The following is a 21780-nucleotide window of genomic DNA, read 5'->3' as shown; positions in this document are numbered from 1 at the left end:
ACACACACACACACACACACACACACAGTCAAATATTTGCTTAAAACCCAGGTTTCCAACTTTCAGAGGTTTCTGTGTTTGATGAGACAACACGCTTCAGTAACTGAGTCTTTTGGTCTCACAGCTGAACAGAGTGGGTGAAAACACTGTGCTCAATCAGCTAAGCTGTTGATTCTAGCCTACAGTATGTAAGCAACAGTTTCCATGAGACAGCAATCAGCATCTCACATTATCTACCAGCAAGGCAATGATTGATATTCTGTTTTAAAAACACTCATAATTACTTTCCAGCACACTAAAGTGGGTATCATAGTGAAGAGGAGCTAAGACACTGCACTGGCAAAAAGCAGAGCAGAAAAATGGGCTGTTGTCTAAATGATAAAACATGCATACCAAATCAAATGATGGAGGAAAAGTGTGATCTTGTATGACCGAGTCCGATTATTTTACTTGGTTTCAAAAGTTAATCATGTTCTAAAAACCATGATATTTACAGTGATATTTCACTACAGCCCTTTATACAGACATTGCTTTTACATGAAGTAAAAAAATAAATTGTGACATTGATGTTGCTCACCACAGCAAACCCTTCCTTGCAAAATCTTGTCATGTTTTTTTTGTTTCTTTTTGCTGGTGATGGCTCTTTTGATTAAGTGCAGCTATTGGAAACTGGACTCACTCTGCTTGCTGTGCACCTTAGGGATGCAGACACATGAAACACCCGTAGGAAGTTTGATAGCCAAGGGTAATATAGGATTGCTTTACATTTCAGAGGTGCGGCTTAGGGATGGGCACACCAACTGCTTCCAGGATGCCTTCACATCTAGTATTTTTCAAGTCCAGCCTTTCCAAAGCCTTGTTGAGAAGATAATGAGAGCCGATGACAGATCTCTTGCGCTTCCCACCCTGGCGTCCTGACAATTAAAGCAGCCGCATTATGTCGGGCCAGCGAATTATCAGTTTTGCCAGAATGCCTCAGACCAGGATGAAAACATAGCTAGTGTTTTTCTCGGACATAATTAGAGAGAACTAGCACAGCTCTTCAGGTGGGACTTTGACCCTGGATTCACCTTGATCATCCTGCCTCAGCTATTGCGTTAAAGAGACCATTATTCACTGCAGTGGGAAGAAAACACACCACAACATAATGACAGTGTGAATGCTGGGGCACCGGCGATGCCTTTTTACCTCTAATAGGAACACTTTCCACAGGGCTTTCGTCCTGGCTGTCCTCTTCAGTACTTTGTAGTTCTGTAAGAAAGGGAAGCGCATAGTGAGAAGCAGTTGCAGGGAGGAAGGGAGTCTAAGGATAGAAATGGGAATGGGGGGGGGGTCTTTCTTTAGCTCTGAATAGAAGCCTGCAGGAAAACTGGGCTGTGAAGGATTAATAAAAAAAAGCTCTATGGTGAAATTGATTTCTTTCATCAAAGCAAAGTTTTAGTTCTCTGCAGAGTTGGGTTGCAAAAAATATATATATTAGCAGTCTACATCTGTTCCTGTTAATGGTCTTGTTTTATATTACTGTGCAAAGGCAGACTTATCTCAGTGTGGAATGTTTTGGACATTTGTGGGAATCTACTGGCAACTGTAACAAAACTCTTGCGGAGGGGAGAGTTTTTGATTGTTAGAAAATGCAACAATTCCTCCATATCAAATAGCCAAAACCCCAGCATTCAAATACTGTAGTCTAATTAGAATATCCCATTATGCCTATTTTAATACTAGTAATTAGGGCCGAACGATTTTTGAAATAATCTAATTGCGATTTTTTCCAAAAATATTGCGATTGCGATTTAATATGCGATTATTCTTTAAGCTCTTTGTCTTCTGTATTATTCAACAAAGACAAGCAATAAAACATTGTATAGTATGAACAACACAATATTAGATAGATTAAACAAACTGTTCTTTCCTGGAGGCCAGGCCTGGATGTGATGATGAAATTAGGTGATGCATGAATTTATATGAATGACATCTTTTATTTAACTACTTCAATCACAGTAGTTTGAGCACTGACCAAGCCTGGTGTAAACATTCATATGAAAGTCAGAAACAAATCACACAAACTAAAGTGCAGATTGCAGAAAGATAAAAACAAATATGTGGCTTTACCACACTTAGTAGTATTTACATTATTTAATTATTATTTACTGTAATAAACATATGTAAACATGTGGATTGCACTTTTTATTTAATTATTATTTACTGTAATAAACATATGTAAACATGTGGATTGCACTTTTTAAACACAGTTTTTGAATTTTACTAGACAGTTAAATAAGTAAAAATATAGTATATACAGTATATACAATGGTGTATTCTTTTTCTTTTCTTTTTAACAGCACACACAGAGGAGCTGCCTCCAGCCCCTCCCTCTCATGAAGTTGCGTGCCGTGAGCATGACTGCGTCAACGTTGCACTTGCTCAGAGAGGCTATCGTTACGTTTGTAGTAGCATGCTGCTGCTGGTTTTGTCGTGGGATTAACTGTACTAATAAAATCGTTGAAACAACGCAGCCACGCTGCTGTGAAAGCTCCCCGAACGTCATTTATCAGAGTCTGGTTGTTACCCCTCTCCCCAGCCAGACTGATGTCATAAAGTGCCGTATGTATGACACGCAAATCGTATGCCGTTTTGGTGTGTTATCAAGACGCATAATCGTTTTTTAGCCGTTCGGCCGCCATTGACCTACATTCCGTGTGAATTTTCGCCGTAGTGAGTAGTATGAAAGGACCTAAGTAAAACACAGGACTTTCACCCAGGAGAGCCGTCCCGCGTGTGGCGTTTTTCAACCGTTTTTTTTGTTTTGTTTATTTATTTATTTTTAAGCTTCCCCAATGTTTCTTTCCTAAACCCAACTTTTTTTTTTTTTTTTTACGTGTGTGACGCAATAGTACGGCACGTGGTGACGCCACGTGGTGTGTATGTTTACATCCGCTGCGTAGACATACACGTGGATAGCTCAGAATGCGTAACACGCCATTTGGCTTTAGGAAAGTGCCGTGTATGTTTACGCAAAGTCATGATGCCATGTTGCCCCAGCAGTCTCCTCCGCTCAATATCTTTATAATGGAGGTAGCTAACTGGAGCTAACCGCTAATCAGAGCTAATCGTTGCTAACTGTGCCTGTAGCCTCGAGCCAGAATAAAACCCTTCATTTAATTTAAATGGCTGTAAAAGTTTTAAACTACAACTCAGAGTTGTTTGAATGACAGAAATCTGCTCACGGTACGGCGTAGCGTTAGCTTGCTAAGTTGATGCTTTCTCTGCAGAGTGCAGACTGATTTGCTCTCGCGAGTCATGTGACCAAATCGCAGCCTTTGCGATTAGGAAATCGCGTTTTAACATATCGCGATATTATTGCAAATGCAATTAATCGTTAAGCCCTACTAGTACTCTTCAGTAACCTTGGATCTGTTGCTTCCGGACCGGCCTGGCGGGCTTCACATCACTGTCAGCCAGGAGAGGAGGAGGACCACATGAAGAAGACAAGTCACTCTCGTCCTCTGCTGAGGGGCACTCCTCACTGGACCGGGACACAAGTGTCCTCAGCAGCACTTTGGCCTGTGAGCAGAACAAATTAAAACTACACTCTTAATTGTTCTCATTTTGTGAAGGAAGTGTCAAATTGAACTCTCGCCGATTAGGCAAGTCATTTTCTTTGGCCATGGCTGCTCGCACAGAGGTGCAGCTTGGCGTGTTCAAACGCCAAGGGAAAATAACTTCAAATTCTCTCACTCGTTTAACTAAAAAAAGATTATTTCGCACACTTTCCTGCTCTCAATCACACTTTTTTCTTCCTCTCCCTCTCTCTTCTCATCCATGAGATTAGAGAAGCGCCTAAATAATGCAATCACCCTGGCGTTAATGTGCAACACGTTCCAGATATCTCCCCTCTTGGCTGAGAAAATTGAGACAAACTGCTCTCTTCCTCCCTCTCCAGCTCCTTTTTTTTTTTTTTTTAATCTCTGGTGGAGATGAGGATACACAATTAAGAGGAGCTGTTCCGGGAGATGAGGAGCAGGGAGATGCCACACACCGATTTCCTTTCTCTCCCTTTTCCCTCCCCCGTATCAAATCCTGCCATCATCATCTCTCTTTTGTGATCAAAGACTGCCTCTCAGCCTCAGATAGCCATTTGCAACTTTTAATGAGCACTAATAGGGAGGGGATGATCAGGAGGATTTTGACAGTGACAAACTTTAAGTACATTTTAAGTTGTTATCAATAAGTCGCAGTGAAGATTGACAATGTACATGCTTTCATTTTCTTCGAGGGGAAGAGAGGCAAACACATGCCAATCTGAGCTTGGCACTTGGTATTTGATGTTGCTGCACAACAAAAAAACTGTCTTGATCCTTGTCCCCGATATCTGTCTTTGTTCTTTTTTTAGATTTAGTCAAATGTACTGGGGTTGAGGGCTCTCGCAGACCCACTGCATTTTAAATATCAATGAATGCAACTGTTAGCACTTGAATATTCAAAGGGCCTCTTTGAGTGTGTGCATGCGAGCTGCATGCTCCCATTTGTTGGAGTAGCCAGGCTGTGTGGCATTACGTGAATGGAAATTTCTGTTTGCTCTTGTGTGAGGAGAGTAAGCTGTTGTATGAGAGGACAGAGAGAGAGAGAGAGAGAGAGAGAGAGAGAGACATACAGGGAGAGAAGGAAAAATAGAGAGAGGGAGAGAGAGAAATAGATGGAGTAGATGGAGTGAGAGAGATAAAGGGGGAGAAAGATTTTCACTCAGGCTTTTCCTCATGTACTTCGACACAATGATGTAGATGGCCGTGCCTCTCTTCCTTTTGTCAGTTCATATTTTCAAGAGGCTCTACAGTCTCCCTCTTTGCTTCTCTCATTGCGTTGGGGACACTGGAGCAAGATCTCTGAGCCACAAGAACCCACACAAGATGAGTTCGCAAAAATGTTTATAAAAACCTGCATGTAGTACATATGATCATTCCTGCATATAGAATTGTACATTTTATGATTTACATGATATATCTCTTGACATTATCTTTGCGTTTAAAGTGATATTATTTGTTATGTCTTTCTTTGTTTAATTGAGCATGATCTGCACAAGGTCAATGAGAGGGAAATTTAAAATAATTTTGTTTGTTGTGGAGAAGATCCAAATGGCTCCCTCGTTCAATCGGACCCAGCTGATGGCTATACTTTTGTCTAATGCCAAATTAAAAGCAAGTGTTTCTCAGATGAATACGCCACATGAGATGAAAGAAGCCAAGCAGAGGCTGTAATTTGCGATTAGCGCATGGGTCAGGGTTTCCCTTCTGTCTAGGTCAACGTGTGGAGCAATCTGATGAGTCGGCAGCCAGGGCTTGGTTTCAAACACCAGACACAAAGAGGGCACTTAGTACAGACTACACTGCTCTTCTAAAAAACAAAAAAACATGCTTAAGAAACAAAAACACTAGCCTTTTTGGAAAGAAGAAAAAAGAAGGCATTTTACTCCTGCAGTCATATGTGTGTGTTAATGTCTGCTTGCTTTTGAGAGTGGGTCTCGGTGAATGCAAGTGTGTGACCTCCTATTTGTGTGTGTAGTGGCAGTGTATGTGCCTCCAACGCTACCTGGTGGCTGTAGGCGGCATGGCGCTCCAGCAGCTGCGGCGTAAACAGCTGGACCAAGCGCTCAGTGCTGAGGACACGGCGCTCCTTCAGCAGAAGGGCGTGCTTGAACCAGCGATCCCACAGCCGAGCAGCATCAGGAGGGAGGCTGGTGCTGTGGTGAGGGTGGGGGGCGGTGGGAGAGAAAGAGAGGCTTTCTTATTTAATACACAGTGGGACATCTGTAAATAAGTCCCAATTGTACCTCCTTACAGTGACAGATTCTTTGATTATCAAGAAAATTGAGAAATCTTACAAGTTTGCCCATTAGGTGAAATTATAATTCATCTGTCACACTATTTCTTTCATGAAACATTCTCAAAAGGCTGCTTGCTTGGCATCCATCCATCATAACACTTTAAAAGATAGAGATCATTAATTAATTCCAATTAACACTGAACAGACACAGACAGCAATGTAGCACCTTGAAAACTAGATAAAAAGGTCAAAGAGGCAATAGGCATCTCCACAGGAAAGAGAGGGACAATGCTCAATGTTTCTTGATTCATGATTCTTTGGATTGAGTATATAGCAGGGAAGGTCTCAGTGAAATCAATAGAGTAGTGAAGCAGAGCGTGGATTTGGCTCAGAGTATAACTATTCATTATCCAAAGGACTGGAAGTCACAGATAGGGCATTTTAATTTACTCATGACATTCACCCGTGCAGCGCGCAAGGTGACAGTAAAGATGACCTTTGCATTTGTGGACAAGGGAGACCGTATTGAATGGTGGCGTGCAATATCTCAGTAACTGTTGTAAGTGTGTGCCCTCTCTCTTACTATTTTGGCCAAAAAAATAATGCACACACAGGCAGCCATCCACTCTTTGTCTAAATAGTGGAATTCAGTTTAACTGTAAGTCTGTTCTGTGTTTCTCTATGAAAAGAAAAGAACGGTTATTGAACTCTGTAGCATTCAGAGCATTGATATTTGTGCTCTGAATGACACCATTATAGCACTTCTTGTTAGGGGAGTTGAAAAAGTCATTGTCTACAAAACACACACACTATATTGTATCATATAACTATTTTTTTCCCCCAGCATCTCAAAAGTTGCAGTTTGTTACAAATATAACATAATGCAAATTTATGTTATGCAATATGAAAAAAGGCAACACTACCTGACTAGTACAGCTGTACACATATGATCAAACCTGATTATGCCATTGTGATTCTTTTTGCAATCCCAGAATCATAAGTTTCATAAAGCTGAAAAATGCCCTGAAATAAATACAGAATAAAAAAAACACTGGCATCATTCTTTGGTGTTGGATTCACAGAGAAACCAGGAGGCCTTACCTTATTTCATTAGGCTCAGTGCTGGACTGGTGAGCTCTCACTAGATCCTGTGGTAGCAGGCAGCCCTTTGCTGTGCTCCATGACAACCTCTGAAGCTCATGAAGGATGACTGCTCCACATGCTTCAAGGTCCTCGTCATTCAAGCCCGCTCCACCGTTACAAAGGCTGTCCAATATATAGAGAGCAGTCAGCTATTGCCATGGAGCCCTGGGCTCAGCCCGTGGGTCAGGAGCACATGGAGTACATCCAACAGCTGCTAACACTTGACACACACACACACACACACACACACACACACACACACACACACACACACACACACACACACACACACACACACACACACACACACACACACACACACACACACACTACAAGTATGATCATACACATCAATGCACATACACACTTGCTCACATAATATCACAGCAAGATTAAACATGACACTAAGGGTCATGACATAAGATGGCCACCCTCTTTGCGACTGAATGTGTTGTTGACATCATTTACACTAATGTTTGCATAGATGGGGATAAGTATCAACTGGGTTTAAAACGAGTGAGAAAGCTTTCATTTGCCAGACATGTATCCGTACTTTACAACAAGAACTCCAATTATGGTAAATTAATCATGCTATGAAATATGAAAGGCTTATGAAAAAATAAGCCCAGCCTAATGAAACACATTCTCCATTCTCCATCTCCCTGACTCCCAATAACAATTCAACAGGGTGGTTACTATAACAATCCCATGTGTTTGAAAACCCCTCAGAAATAAAGACGTGTGCATGTTGGTGATGACACTTCATCTAAAGTGAGAGCCCTTGGCAGAAGGATAATATGTTTTCCTCGTCTGCACAAAACTGCTCCATGGCCGTTAAATAAATATACACAGCATTTAATTTAGACAGCGAGAGATAAGATTGTAAAGTCTGGGGAAAGAAAGAAGGTATACCTGATAATTCTATTGAGTTGTCTTCCATCAATTGCAGAATCCCCGTACACAATGGTCTGTTCACCATGAAGTCGTCCTTCGATGTTGTCCAGCAGATTAAAGAGTCCTTCCTGGGAGAGACTAAATACACATTACCCATTAATGTGGTGAAAGGAAATAAAAATAGAGGAGGCCATGTGATCGATAGGCCTGCAGCTGTTTGTACAAGAAAAAGAGAGAGAAAAAAAAAAAAAAAAAAACAGGATCCAATTTGATTCAAAAATCTGTGATGCATTTTTCCAGGCAATTTCCTTCAGGTACTCAAGGACCGCTGGAGGAATCTGATCATTAGAATGGTACTGCCACATAACAGGACTTCAACAATTGATAGGTTGCCACATGTAATGACAGGTTGTATGGGGAAAGCTTGTGAAACCTGGCATTTAAAACTAGAGCTTGTAGAATTCCCTGCCTACAGTTAAAGTGAAACAATAAACAGTTAAATGGCAAAATGAATAGGTAATATGATTATGAAAATAAACAACTGGAAATATTAATAACTCTGTAACATCACTACCACCATCTCACATTTAAAATGTCCACACAAAAAATGGGGGCCTCAAGATGATTTCTTTTGGTGAGAGATTTACAATTTAATCTGGTCCTGTGTGAGGCTGCAAACTGAGAAATGGATGCCTAATGCATGTGGATATTGGGAATCCATCTCTTTCTTGAGCATTAAGCTCTGGGTGGCCCTCATTGAATTCTCCCATGAAACCCCAAGCCGAGAGATCCTGAGCCCCCCGACATAAAAGGGGCCAAAAAGAATTTATGACAATCTGTAATGGGCTCCTGGGTTAGGGGTCAGCAAACAATTGCTCCCTCTTTTTTGCAGGTTGTTTCCTGGTAACATCCTGATTAAGCTGGTAGCTTGAATTATATCCATGACATTCTGTAGTGTGCAATCCGTCTGTGCTAAGTCCTCTTCAGTGTGGCTGAAGTAGCATAAGCAAAAGCTCTATCTTTTTTTTTTTTTTTTTCTCTCCCTTATCGTCAGCGTGGGCCTTGAAATAGTCATCTTTCTCTTTCCACTTTATTTGTCAATGCTCTTCAAAAAGAGACCTTTAGAGAGGGAGAAAGTGAATTAGTTGTGTTTTTCTGCAAACCTCTCTCTCTCTCTCTCTCTCTCATTGTATTGTTGCCAGTTTTTATGTCAAGGTCTCCAACCTCACTTTAGATGCTGCTGTTGTTTGCCTCATCAGGAGAGTATTGTAAGCTAGGAGGAAGAGGTTAGCCTCTCTGCAGCGATATTGCTCTACACAGTGTATAGTACTGGCTCCAGTGTGATTTACCACACGGAATGGTCTGACCGTTGAGTGGTAAGACGAATCTCACCGTGCTGGCACAGACAGCAAATATAACACACAAAGGAATAGAAAAATATACCACAAGTAAACACGTTGCCTGACGGAATTTGGGATATGTCCCACCACACTGTGAGCACACAGTTAACAAAGTACTGTGTGATAATGTACAATAACTTTACTGAGACTAAACCAGAGAAGACAACTGAGGAAAACATAAAAAATATATGACATTGCAAAACATTTACATTATTTTTAAGCCTGTACATTTTACATTCTACCTCTAGACTTGTATAAGATTTTTAAGAACTCAACTTAATATTGTATGGCATGCTGTCACCAATGAGGCAGCACCATCGTGCAGTTCAGGGACGACATATTTCAGAGCAGGATACAGTGAGACCATTATGATGAGTCTCGAAGAAAAAACCTGGAGGATATTTCAGTCGTATACCCTCACTCACCCCAGCAATGCTGGAGGAGAAATATAATGGGATAATCTAATGAATTGCCCAGGCTTGTTTTTCCTGACTGTGAGCTGAATGGAGGGAGCAATATAAACTCTAACCTTAAGAGAGAGCGAGAGAGAGAAAAAGAGGGAGAGGATAGAGACTGGATGCTCTCTGAGCTTTACATCAAAGCCTCTGGTTTTCTCCTCATACACAGAAGCCCTCCGTGTTAACAATGAAAGCTGCAGCCCCCACCATCGTCTCCCCGGCACAGGCTAACTGCAGTTCCTCTTGAGGTCACACTATAAACAGTATAGTCGACCACACAGACACACAGTCATGCACAAACAAACATGCTAAACTCTCAGAGAGAAAATGAAAGCCTTCACACTCCTTTTGATACATTTTTAGACAATTTTATAAAATACACTAGACAATGCTCAAAAATAATAGAAATGTGGTTGTTTTGAATAACATCATTGTGAGCAACTGGGTACTTAATCTAAAAAATAAAGCATCTAATATTAGATAAGTATAATGTACATAACCCAAGAACGGGAACAATACAAAAATGTCCCTGAGACAGTCTGCATGGTAAAGAAGAAAAAAAAGTTTTTGTCTTTTTCTATTGTATATTATAGGGGAAATGCAGAGGCTCTGGGTTCCAACATTCACATGGGATTTTCTGTGGCTCTAACCCCATCCAAAATGATCCTTCAACTCAGAGGCCATCATCACGCTAAGGATTTGTGGCTGTAAGTGCTGTCCACATGCCCACCCTCCAGAACACTCTATGGTGCCACAAATTTCCTCCTCCACTGGGGACTTCCTGAGGTCTCTCAAGCAGAAAATTGCTCTGTTACAGCATTATCTTGGATTATGGCAATATTGTTGGTGACAGGTCCTGAGCTCTCCCTATAAGATGCATCACTGCCACTACTGCAGCTGCCGCTGAGCTACAGAGAGCATGGTGGCATCGACCGTGACTCCCACAATCCTCTTTGTCAGCCTCTGATGTGATGGTGGCAATGACCGTACGGTGTCTTCACCCGCTCCTATCATTAACAGCCCTCTGTGGTTCAGCATGGCTATGCAGAACATTCTCCTTTCTCAGCTTGCTTAGCCTTAAATCTTGGGTGAAAAATAAATACCGACTGCATTGTGCATTGTTTTAAGAAGTGCAATGCCATAAAGCATTTAAAATGTTAGTGTTTTAGCACTTAGAAAATTCCAGACAACAAAGTACAGAAGTCATACATACTGTACCTTTGCACGGCCACTGGAGCTGGAGCTGGAGCTAAGGATTCACAGTTTAACTGTGGTGTGTTCTTGGACCCATCAGAGTGGAGGGATGATTCAGGACTGTGCTGATTGTGATCATCACTCCCTCCAGAAGTGCCATTCCTCTCAGGTGCCACACCCTCTGGTAGATCCTCTTCCAGCTCAGACTGTGTCAGGGAAATGGACAGATCACTAGCACTGCTCTCCGACAACTGCACATCAGAGCTTGGTGTGCTGACACTCTCACATCTACCTGAATGTAAAACACAATAAAGATGTCAGCAAAGACAATAAAAAGATATTACACGGCAATAAGCGATGAATAGCATTACAAACCTGGAATATCTTGAGCTTCTTTTTCCAAAGTGGTTTGAGGCATGAAATGACTGTGACCTCTCTCTCCATCTTCCATTATGGGTGGCTGATGAGCCACCTCTCGGGAGTCAGTGTGTTCTGCAGGGGAATTCTTTATGAGTCTACTGCTGCTGGGAGACAGATTCTTCTCAGGCCCCGTCAAGGTCACCAGAGGTAAAGGTTCTTGTTCATCATCACTTCCAAAAGGCACATTGCCAGCTGCGCCTGTTAAGGCACGAACAGATGGGTGCACTGCCATCGTTCTTTCATGTTTGTCACTCAAATTACAGCCGTCAGGGGAATCGTTTGAGCCTGAAATGTCATCTGATAAATGTGCTCGGTTGCTGGCAGCATCCTCTCCGCCAACTCTGAAGTCCTTCAAAAGGCCACTTGGTAGACGTTCGCGGGAGTGCATGCTGCGATTGGGTGAACGATGCAATGCTTGGTGTGAGTGTACACTTGTGGTGCCAGCTTCAGCGTCAGACCCTCTGGAGGTCTGGTAGTCCATAAAAATTACCACTGGTGGTTGTGTAAAATCCCTAGCTGGGTGAGAGAGGGAGCTGTCCCAGTGCCGTCTATACACAGTTTCAACCTGCAAAAATGGGGGGTCAATTAAGTATGTATAGCCTATTTCGTTTTTTTTCTTTACATTACCTCATAACATTTTTATTTTTTGTCAAATACAATTATTCAAAAGACTTTAAATGACTTGCTTAAGTTAAAGTTGAGTCAACTGCACTTTTAACCCATGTAAAGTCATGCGTTTTATTAATATGCACTGTCCCCTTTCATAAATAAACTGAATTCAATTGAATAAGCCTATTTAGAAAGAAATTCAAGTATGCTAACTATCCCCTTTACACATTTGAATACGTGTAGCTTATTTGGGCCAAGGTCAGAATTCTTTTCACAACATCTTTCAGAAGAATCAGGATCAATGTTTTAACTTTTCATCTTATTAGAAATCCTTTAGACAACTTGTGATTCATGTCTGCAATGTCACCATGGGGTGGGGGGAAGAGTGAAGCAAAAAAGCCTCCCTCCAAACATAATAACAAAAAGCATGGCTTCTGTTTCTTTTCTGATAAGAGTCTTAAATACCAAACAGTTAGCTGCTTAATAACATTCACTGTAAACCATGCAGCCTGCCCAGCAGATCCACAAAGTAGGTAAAAAAAAAAAAAAAAGAGGAAAAGTTAATTTCTTGGCTGAGTGATTCCATCGGTAGCTGCAGGGCAAAGTAGAAAGTGTTCCACTAAAGTAGCAATTGATTCTTCTATCAATCTGCGGCACGCGTGTGCTCTTCCAAGGAATGTATTAAATATGAAAATCATATCCCGTTATCATCTGTCTCCAGCTTTCAGCCCGGTAAGCTTCCCTTAATGAATGCTGCAGCCTAAGGGACATGCACACTGCCAGCCAATGGCTTGTATGCATAATGGAGTGACGGTACCATTTTGCTCATTACAATATCGACAGGCTGACGGGGTTTTGCACACAGTTACAAGTGACTGCTCTAGACAGCATGCTCCAAGTTATTATGAGATGTCTTAGACATTTCATCTAAAAGAGCTTTAACTGCCTTAAGTGAAGGGAGAAAGCAGCTATGGACTTGAACTACATCGCTTGTACAGATGCACCAGCTAGGATTAGACACCTGTGCTATTACAGATACACAGTTTAAATGTAGACTCCTCTACAGATTTACCCAGCATAATGTCTACTTTCCTTTGTTATTCTAAACCTGAAAACATAGCTTAAAAGAACTGAGATTTGCATAAACCTTGTAAACATTTCAAAAAAGAAGGATTCAACATAAAAAAAAAACAAGTTCCATTTTTCAACCATAAAAAATGGTCTAAAAACCCACACACACACAAACACACACCAGGGGACAATGTAAAGTAGAAGATGTGACATGTGTAAAGTACATGATGTACAAATATGTTACTTCCAAACACTTTGTTGCAAATATTAGCATTACCTTTGCTGTGCCGAGCTCCTTGTCTACATTCTTCTTTTCTTCCATAAATCTAGAAATCTTTTTGAAAAAGTCAGCCTGTAAGAGATGCAACGACATGAATTATACACAAGGATAAGAGTAAGATAAGAGCAGAAAAATAACAGAAAGATGATAGTCATAATATTTAACTGACAGGCAAACTGACACTTTATGCAAACACTAGGAATTGTCTGTTATAATGCTGTGATAGCGTTGTTGAATATTATCTGCATATAGTATGAAAACAGGAGGTATGAAAGCAAAAGTGACAACGTCAATCACAACAGGTTTTCTCAAATAAGGGTCATCAGTGTTGCTGCTGACATCCTTTAACATTTGTCTGACCGGCCAGAGTAACTGCCTTAATCCCAACTCAAATAAAAAAAAAGGGCACTTAGATTAGCTCAAAAATGCCAGACCTTTTCGTTTATCTAGTCTTGTATTTGAATGTTTTGCACAACCAATATTAAAATACTAAGATTACACTAAAATTGTCATAAATGTATGAACACCAGCACGTGTAACTTCACTTTACTCACTGTCCACTCCATGTTTTTCAATGCACCAAAAACATCAGAGTTCAACCAGAAAAATCAGGTTGACTTTATACAATGGAAACAGAGAGCAACAGGACGACCAAAACAACAACAAACATGTAGGACTCATAAAGCATCAAGAGGAAATAAACCAACTGCTTGAGGGGAGAGAATGACTAAACCTCTGGAGCACTTCAGAGTCTCTACATTGGGCAATTAACTCAGCGAGTCATAATTAGCCAATTTTGTTAATTTGATATTAAGCTGTCAAGCACTGTCGTTGAGTTTTAAGTGATAATCTGACTGGTTCATTGTTTTCTCCCTCGTTTATTTGTTTGTCGTGATGAATTGCACAGTTTGAGGGTTTACTATTGTCACATCAAGCAATTGCAATGAAATATTTCTACTCTGTGTTAAAATTACAGCACATACAGTATGCTATAATAATAACTATGTATTTCTCGAAAAAATTATATTATTTGTGAGTTTATTGTCCAGTATATTTGGTATTACGGTTTTTTTTTTTAAACACAGTATTCAAAAAATGAATAAATGATTATTCAATTTAAATAATAAAAAAGTGTTTGTGTGTGAGTGTGTGTATGTGTGTTTACGTGTGTGCGCATGCGTGCACTCTATACCTTTTGTTGTTGCAGGGGGCCATGGTCAGGACTATATTCCTTCATCCTAATTTCTATGCACTCCACATCTCTCAGAAGCTCAAGGTTTCTCATTTTTGCTCGTGCTTCCCTGTCACAGATTTCCTTGAGATAACTGCGCAGTTTGGAACACTTTATCTGTGAGCTGAAGGCAGTGGAGAACTATTATTCCAAAGAAATATTATCAAGGAGCATTGTCAAAAAATAAGAGCTAGACTTTTCACAAGAAAAGGTTAAGCACAATGTGTTTTAAATGTTAATCTTATTCTCAACTCTCGTATCAGCTGTTTTGATCTGGAATGTTAATATTCACAAGAATCAATTTACAGTGAAAACTGTAAATTGTAAACTGTAAATTGTAAACTGTTCAGCTTACATCCAAAGGGGTACTGCTTGTAACACACTTGTGGTGATAATATATTGTTGAACAAAAAAACAAATTAAGATTAACACAAATGCCAGGGCCTTTTTTTTCATTTTTCCAAATTAAAATACCAACATGACTATGCATCTATACAGTATAGGCCTATACTGCTTAAATATACATGGTGAATACTAAAACTAATTGTAAATAAAATACTGACATATACATATATACACACACACACACATATATATATATATATATATATATATATATATATATATATATATATATATATAGGCGATATCTCATTTATCAAAAGTTGCATCTTAAATTTGAAAGTCCAGGTATAAGAACAAGGTATGGTAATCTCTTTGTGATATACAGTAATCTGTATAACGTTAACTTACATTCTATTATCAGATCTGGAGTAAGCAAACAGTTCCTTTTCCAGCTGCAGCCTCCGTTTCTCCCTGCACACACACAAGTCAGGGGAACTGTCACCTACACAGACCACAGCATCTCCGTGGTTTTGCTAGGCTAATTAAGGGCTAATTATCAGCATATTAACGGTACTTATTTATTTACCCATTAACAACCTATATGCTAATGTTGGTATGCGAATTAGCTACATAATGTCAGCTCCATTCGTATGCTAATGTTGATAACGTTATAAGAATTAGCGAACTAACGTTTACGTTTCATAAAAAATAAACACGGGCAATAGCTAGCTATCTTAATGGGAACTTTGGCTAATAGGCGGACGTTAACCTTTCACAGATACGTCAGGTTAGCCTTCCATTCATCAAGTGCAACATTACTGTTGTTAGCTGAAGGTAGCGCCTGAAGTAAATAGGCTAATGAACAAGCTAGGTACACGGCATCTGCCCTGACTTGTCTGTTTAGCTAGCTAGCTAAGTAGCTAGCCTGTTATCTCCCTGTGGCAAGCGGCATGAGGAGGCTACCCGGCGGGAAGCAGAGATCACAACTCGAGTCCGCGGTCTCAACTAGGCCGTGTCTCGTTAACCAAAAATAGGGAAAACATACCTTTTATGCATGTTTTGTTGAATCGATGTTATCTTTTCATAATACTGGTCCTCGCTGCGAGCCATGCTTGCCATTTTCATCCGCTTTGGCGCTACTGCAGAGCCGAGACGAGGAAGAGAACAAGAAGGGCTGCTGTTTACATTGGTTACCATGAGCACCGCTTCCCAGAATACCCTGGTGATAAACACAGAGAGCACGTGGTGCGAGTATGTAGCTAGGCTACAGACGTTCTCCTCATCCATGGCTCCAGAGCTATGCTGTGTCCTGCTGTTACAGAAGTCGGGTAAGAAAAGATAGTATCCCCCCAACAAACTCTTAAATATTTACTGAAGATAGCCCTCTTTTAGAAAGTGTAAAACTAAAGTTTCAACATTCGTGTTTTGTTTACCAGAGTAAATTAAAATGATTTATAAATGATGCTTCCAGGGTTAAATAGTTAATAAAACCCCACCTTTTCCTGACAAAAAAATGTATTTTAACTGACTGGGTTAAATACCAGCCATTAAAAGACTTCCTTTGTCTACATTTGATAAGCTTCCCCTGCTCTATCAGATAGATTGATGTCTCATTTACCCAGATGGATGCTGTATCATCCCCTGATCTTGTCTTGCATTATCAAAGTTCATCACTGACAGTTCTCATAATGTCATGTTTTGACTGCAGCAGCATGCCATTTTGTCAACGCGACAACACTACACATCCTTGCTGGGATTCTGAAATTGACAGCCCCATCCAAATGCACACCCTAATCAAGCAATTTTCCCCAATTCCAGTCCCATCAAATTGCTCTTTAGCTGTTGAACTGGGGAGTTTTGTTGTCCTTTTCTAATGCTAATCTGCCCTATTCAGCATCTCTCTGTGAGGCTATTTGTTGTGAAATAAATCCCCTTGTTTGCCCCCTGCTTGTATAATTGATATTGTTGCCAGGCTTTTTGTTTGTGCTGTTGAGAGCTGAAAGGCGGTACTTTGGAGGTGATGAAGAAAATGGGACTTGCAACATTGCTGTTCCAGCTGAGCTCAGCTGAGGTTGATGCCAGTGATCAAAAGTTTGTTGGATGTCATGCCATGCATTCATGTTTATATTTTCAGCAGATTATGGTTCACAATATAGACACCATTTACAACCACCATTTACTCACAATGTTTTCCTCTACTTTGTGTATCAGGCAGAAACCTCCCCAAGATGTACTGACACCAAGTGAGATTGCATCAAAAGTAAAGACACTCAAGTTAAGGTAAATATATATTGGTGAGTATGATTATGCCTCTTGCGTAGATAATGCATAGAAAAACTTCAGGGCTCAGAACTTCTCTTCTCTTTACCTGTTCTTATTTGCATGTTTCTTGAACAGCATTCATTTTAACTTTATAGTGAGTTGTCTACAGTACAGTTCCTTCCTAGTTAGAAAATGTTTACAGCCCAAATGGTGCAAAACAAAAAACAGTTGTGTTAAGTGTTTATCTCTAAAAACAAAAAAGTGCCATGCATACATTTTTCAAATCTTACTACATGAATAGCTGTATTGAAAACATTATTTTCCCTATTTGTAGTTTTACACAGTGTTTCTGCACTGTTTCTGCCTAATGCTCCTCATAAGACATACAATGTGTATGGCCATTGATATGCCCTAACAGAGGTCACAATTTGCATGAGAATGAACAGCTAGTAAATTAAATTGATATTCAGTGCACATCTCCGTTGAATCCTTCAGACCTTTGTTCCCTTGCCTGGCAGAGCCCATGTTCAGCCCCTAGCTAGTCAGAAACATCTGTGCAGTTAATAATTTGATAAACAGCTTACACAAATGCTAAATTATCTTCTCCACCCCCCTCCTTTTTCTTTCTCCCCTTGTGTGAGACTTGGAACAGTTGGCTCACCTCTCTGTGGTGTTGGGTTTATCTGTCTTTTGTGGCTGTTCTTCCACAGCTCTGGTTTTTATGTCTCTCCCTTCACTCTTTTTACTATCACTTAGATACTGAAGCAGTGTTTGGGGTTAATGCAAATCCTCAATTCTCATCTATGAAGAAAAAAGGCATCGGAGTTGCCTATTGTGGAGTGTTTAAAAGAACTGGGACATTTATCAACACATTTAAACATTTACAATGCCATTGTGTTTCCATTGAGTTAAAGCCTATTGTTTGCCCAGAACACGGGTGACTTCCTGTGAAATTGCAAATTAAGGTCTGACATATTTTTTCCAGAGAGCATTCTACATCAGAGTGCAAACGCTTTCAAGTTCCATGTGTTAATTCAATGGTCACTTGTTTCTATAATTGGCTGATACCACTAGTGAAAGAGTTTTGACCGGGCTTTTATAATCATTTCAAAAAGTAGGCACTTGTAGTTGGCACAGGTATAGTTTGATTTTAACAAAGTTATATTATAAAGATTAAATGTGTCCAGATTATGATATTAGTAGTATCTGTTCAGAACTATGTCTGATTCAAATTTTAAAAAAGATTACAAAATCTAATATTTATATGTTTGTGTGTCCATGTACACACATGTGCCAGCATGCCTGCATATGATTTATTTGTGTCTATGTTTTGTGAGTGCGTTTTTGTCTATGAGAGGACAGCAATTAGTTAAGTGCTATCAAGTGGATGAAAAGCTGCAACAAATCCCCTTTATAATTTCATGGAAAAGAAAGCTGACAAAATAGAATGGGTTGGAGGGGAACTAGTTTCCAATGCTTGCCTTTTCATTTGTGACTCAAAAAGAAATTGAACACCAAGAGGCTGTGCTAAGCTGTGTTAAGACACTTTTTTTTCTCCAATGTAGTTGTTTCTATAAACCTTTTTTTCTGTAGATGCTGTCTATTCTATCACTAATGATGAGTGAGGAGATCAGATTCAGCATGATGCTGCACTTGTTGGTTATTTGAATAAACATCAGGGCAGTCTCGAGTGCTGTCTGAGAGCACAATGCTTCAGTGTGGTTTTGAACAAAGACTCCCAGGTCTAAGGACAGTGGCTTGTTGTTAGTCCACGCTAGCCTTGTGATGTCGTAGTTTGCAGAGTGAATTCATTCTCTATTTATTTTGTGATTCTTTCGTTTGGACATCTGCTGCTTTTCCAATCATTTTTACATGCTCGGGGTCCACAGGCAGATCCTGTCAGTAGGCGAGAGAGACAGGAAGGAGAGGATCATCTCTCAGTTTGACAAGAGTCTGTGAGCCTGGAGTTTGACCGACAGCTGATAGCAGGGCCGGTGTGGCGGTGTGACACAGCAGCGATTAAGGGCAGCGTGTGTGGTTTTCAGATGATGAGGTTCATGTGGGCTGGGCTGTTTGGGTCAGGCCTCCCACAGCCAGGGCGTAATGTTTGCTCCTATAACGGACCTGGTTCGTTACCCTGATCCCTGGCCTTGTTAGGACTGTGCCCTTCCACCTTCATATTTACCACCTCAGGCTCAGTGGTGACGGCTGTAAGGCAGCAGGTGACAGGTGAACCTATTACTGATGCTGAACTAGAGGTTAGCTTGTGTTGTTCTTGGTCTTGTCTCTCTGTGCATTAGTATCCTGTGTGTTCAACTAAATGTATTGCCAGGTTTTGAATATGTTAAGCAATGGTAAATGTAAATGGACTGTATTTATATAGCGCTTTTCTAGTCTTAACAACTGCTCAAAGCCCTTTTATATAGTACAGGAACCATTCACCATTCACGCACATTCATACACTCCGATGGCGCAGCATCGGGAGCAATTCGGGGTTTAGTGTCTTGCCCAAGGACACTTTGACATGGGACTGCAGGGCCAGGGATCGAACCCCCAACCTTCCAATTTAGTTGACTGCTCTACACCTGAGCCACAGCCGCTACCTACGTAATGTAGTTGTGGGTCTGTTTTAACTGTTATTTGCAGTACAATTGCAAAAAGAAATGCATATACAGTAAAACTGCAATAATGGTAGATGTCACCTAGGGCTGAACGATTTTTGAAAATAATGTAATTGCGATTTTTTTTCACCAATATTGCGATGGCGATTTAATATGCGATTATTTTTTAAGCTCTTTGTCTTCTGTATTTTTCAACAAAGACAAGCAATACATAATTGTATAGTATGAACAACACAAGATTAGATAGATTAAACAAACTGTTCTTTCCTGGAGGCCAGGCCTGTATGTGATGATGAAATTAGGTGATGCATGAATTTATATGAATGACATCTTTTATTTAACTACTTCAATCACAGTAGTATATTGAGCACTGACCAAGCCTGGTGTAAACATTCATATGAAAGACAGAAACAAATCACACAAACTAAAGTGCAGATTGCAGAAAGATAAAAACAAATATGTGGCTTTACCACACTTAGTAGTATTTAGATTATTTTATTATTATTTACTGTAATAAACATATGTAAACATGTGGATTGCACTTTTTAAACACTGTCTTTGAACTTTACTAGACCGTTAAATAAGTAAAAATATAGTATATCTCCAGTCAGTAACAAAACAAAAATGCAGAAAATAAAATGAGAGAAATATCTGCCTGTACCTCTTTGAAAATATTTAGGTAACTCAAAGTTAAATGTAATCACTGTCTGAACATTAATATCTAAATATTAAACATAATTATATCTCTAGTCAGTAACAGCAACACACAACGCAGAGTAAAGTGCAGTGGTATGGCACTACCAGCCATAGTGATCCTGAACACACAGGAAACAATTTCTCACAATTAGCAACTCCCACTCCGATCCAGCTCCGGTCAGTGTACTTCATACTCACATCAAATCTATCACCAAATCCGCCTTTTTTCATCTTAAAAACATCTCCAGACTCCGGCTATCACTCTCTGACTCCGTGACGAGCGAGTGTAAGTCACTAAATTCCCTGCGGTGCTAAACAGACACTCTGTGTAACCGTGAACCCCCAGGCTTTGTGACCGTACTAAGGGGCATCATGTCTTTGGCGATAAACTCCGTTACTGCTTGAGTAATTTCCTCGTTCCGTTTTAAAGTACGTTCATATGGAGTTAACGTTACGCTTTCAAACATTTCGGTGAGTGATGCCTGTTGGGTGGTATTTTGCTTACTTGACAAACTGGTGTTCGGCATTTTAGCCATGCAACTGTCGTAGATGGCTTTGTGTTGTTTTTTTTTTATACAGGTTCGTAGTGTTACCCTGTGAGGTAGCAACGTTAGCAACATTTGCATAATACCTGAAGCTGCGCATCAACTTCTTTTTTTTAAACCAAAATAGTCCCATACAAATGATATACTGTTCCTATTTGGGACTGAAGTTTCTGTCGATCCTGAGGCCATTGTACAACAGGTCAAGGTACGCCATAGCGTTAGTGTGCCAAGTTGATGCAGACTACTTTGCTCTCAGGAGTCACATGACCAAATCGCAGCCTTTGCGATTAGGAAATCGCGTTTCAACATTTTGCGATATCATTGCAAATGCGATTAATCGTTCAGCCCTAATGTCATCAGCAATTTTGATACAACATCCTACATACAGTACCAATATCTGTAACCTGTCTGAGCACCAGAATAAACAAGCAGCCAGGCATAGACAGCTCATTATATGAGCACCTCTTCCTACACCCAAAGAGCCAATCCAGTCCTGGATGGCCCATTTGACCCCCTTCTACAGGAGAGGCCCACAGGGCATATGTCACATCCACATTAAGGTATTAGGGAATGCTTTATTTGTTTGTGTGAGGGGCATCCTCTCCTGTCTCTTCCGTGGGTCACACTCGTTTGACACTGCTACTGGATACCATTGTGCTTATGTGGGTTTAGTCTTCCAGGTGAAATTATCCTTAGATTAGAACTGAAATTGGGAACGGCAGAGGCAAGGATCAGCTCGGGCCAGGTCCTTACCTCTGTATTAAGCCATCGCAGTGTTGTAAGGCGAGCCC

General features: G+C 40.4%; 1 protein-coding gene across 2 annotated transcripts in view; it reads right to left on the bottom strand.

The window, feature by feature from the left end:
* Window positions 1–16187, bottom strand: part of kiz (kizuna centrosomal protein) — a 25524-nt gene extending 9337 nt beyond the window's left edge. The window contains exons 1-11 of one of the 2 annotated variants that reach the window (XM_028566578.1): window positions 15911–16187; window positions 15274–15336; window positions 14482–14644; window positions 13287–13361; window positions 11285–11894; window positions 10934–11201; window positions 7876–7995; window positions 6922–7086; window positions 5587–5737; window positions 3408–3564; window positions 1189–1251 (exon numbers count right to left, since the gene is read on the bottom strand). In XM_028566578.1, coding sequence (XP_028422379.1) covers window positions 1189–1251; window positions 3408–3564; window positions 5587–5737; window positions 6922–7086; window positions 7876–7995; window positions 10934–11201; window positions 11285–11894; window positions 13287–13361; window positions 14482–14644; window positions 15274–15336; window positions 15911–16152 — 2077 coding nt within the window. In that variant the 5' untranslated portion in view covers window positions 16153–16187. The remainder of the gene's footprint in view (window positions 1–1188; window positions 1252–3407; window positions 3565–5586; window positions 5738–6921; window positions 7087–7875; window positions 7996–10933; window positions 11202–11284; window positions 11895–13286; window positions 13362–14481; window positions 14645–15273; window positions 15337–15910) is intronic. The other variant, XM_028566579.1, reaches the window with a different exon arrangement.
* Between the last annotated feature and the right edge of the window lie 5593 nt (window positions 16188–21780).

This window comes from Perca flavescens, chromosome 20 (genome assembly GCF_004354835.1).
Source record: "Perca flavescens isolate YP-PL-M2 chromosome 20, PFLA_1.0, whole genome shotgun sequence".
Taxonomy (NCBI): domain Eukaryota; kingdom Metazoa; phylum Chordata; class Actinopteri; order Perciformes; family Percidae; genus Perca; species Perca flavescens.
Note: the sequence above shows the minus strand (reverse complement) of the source record. Positions and strands in the feature narration are given on the sequence as shown.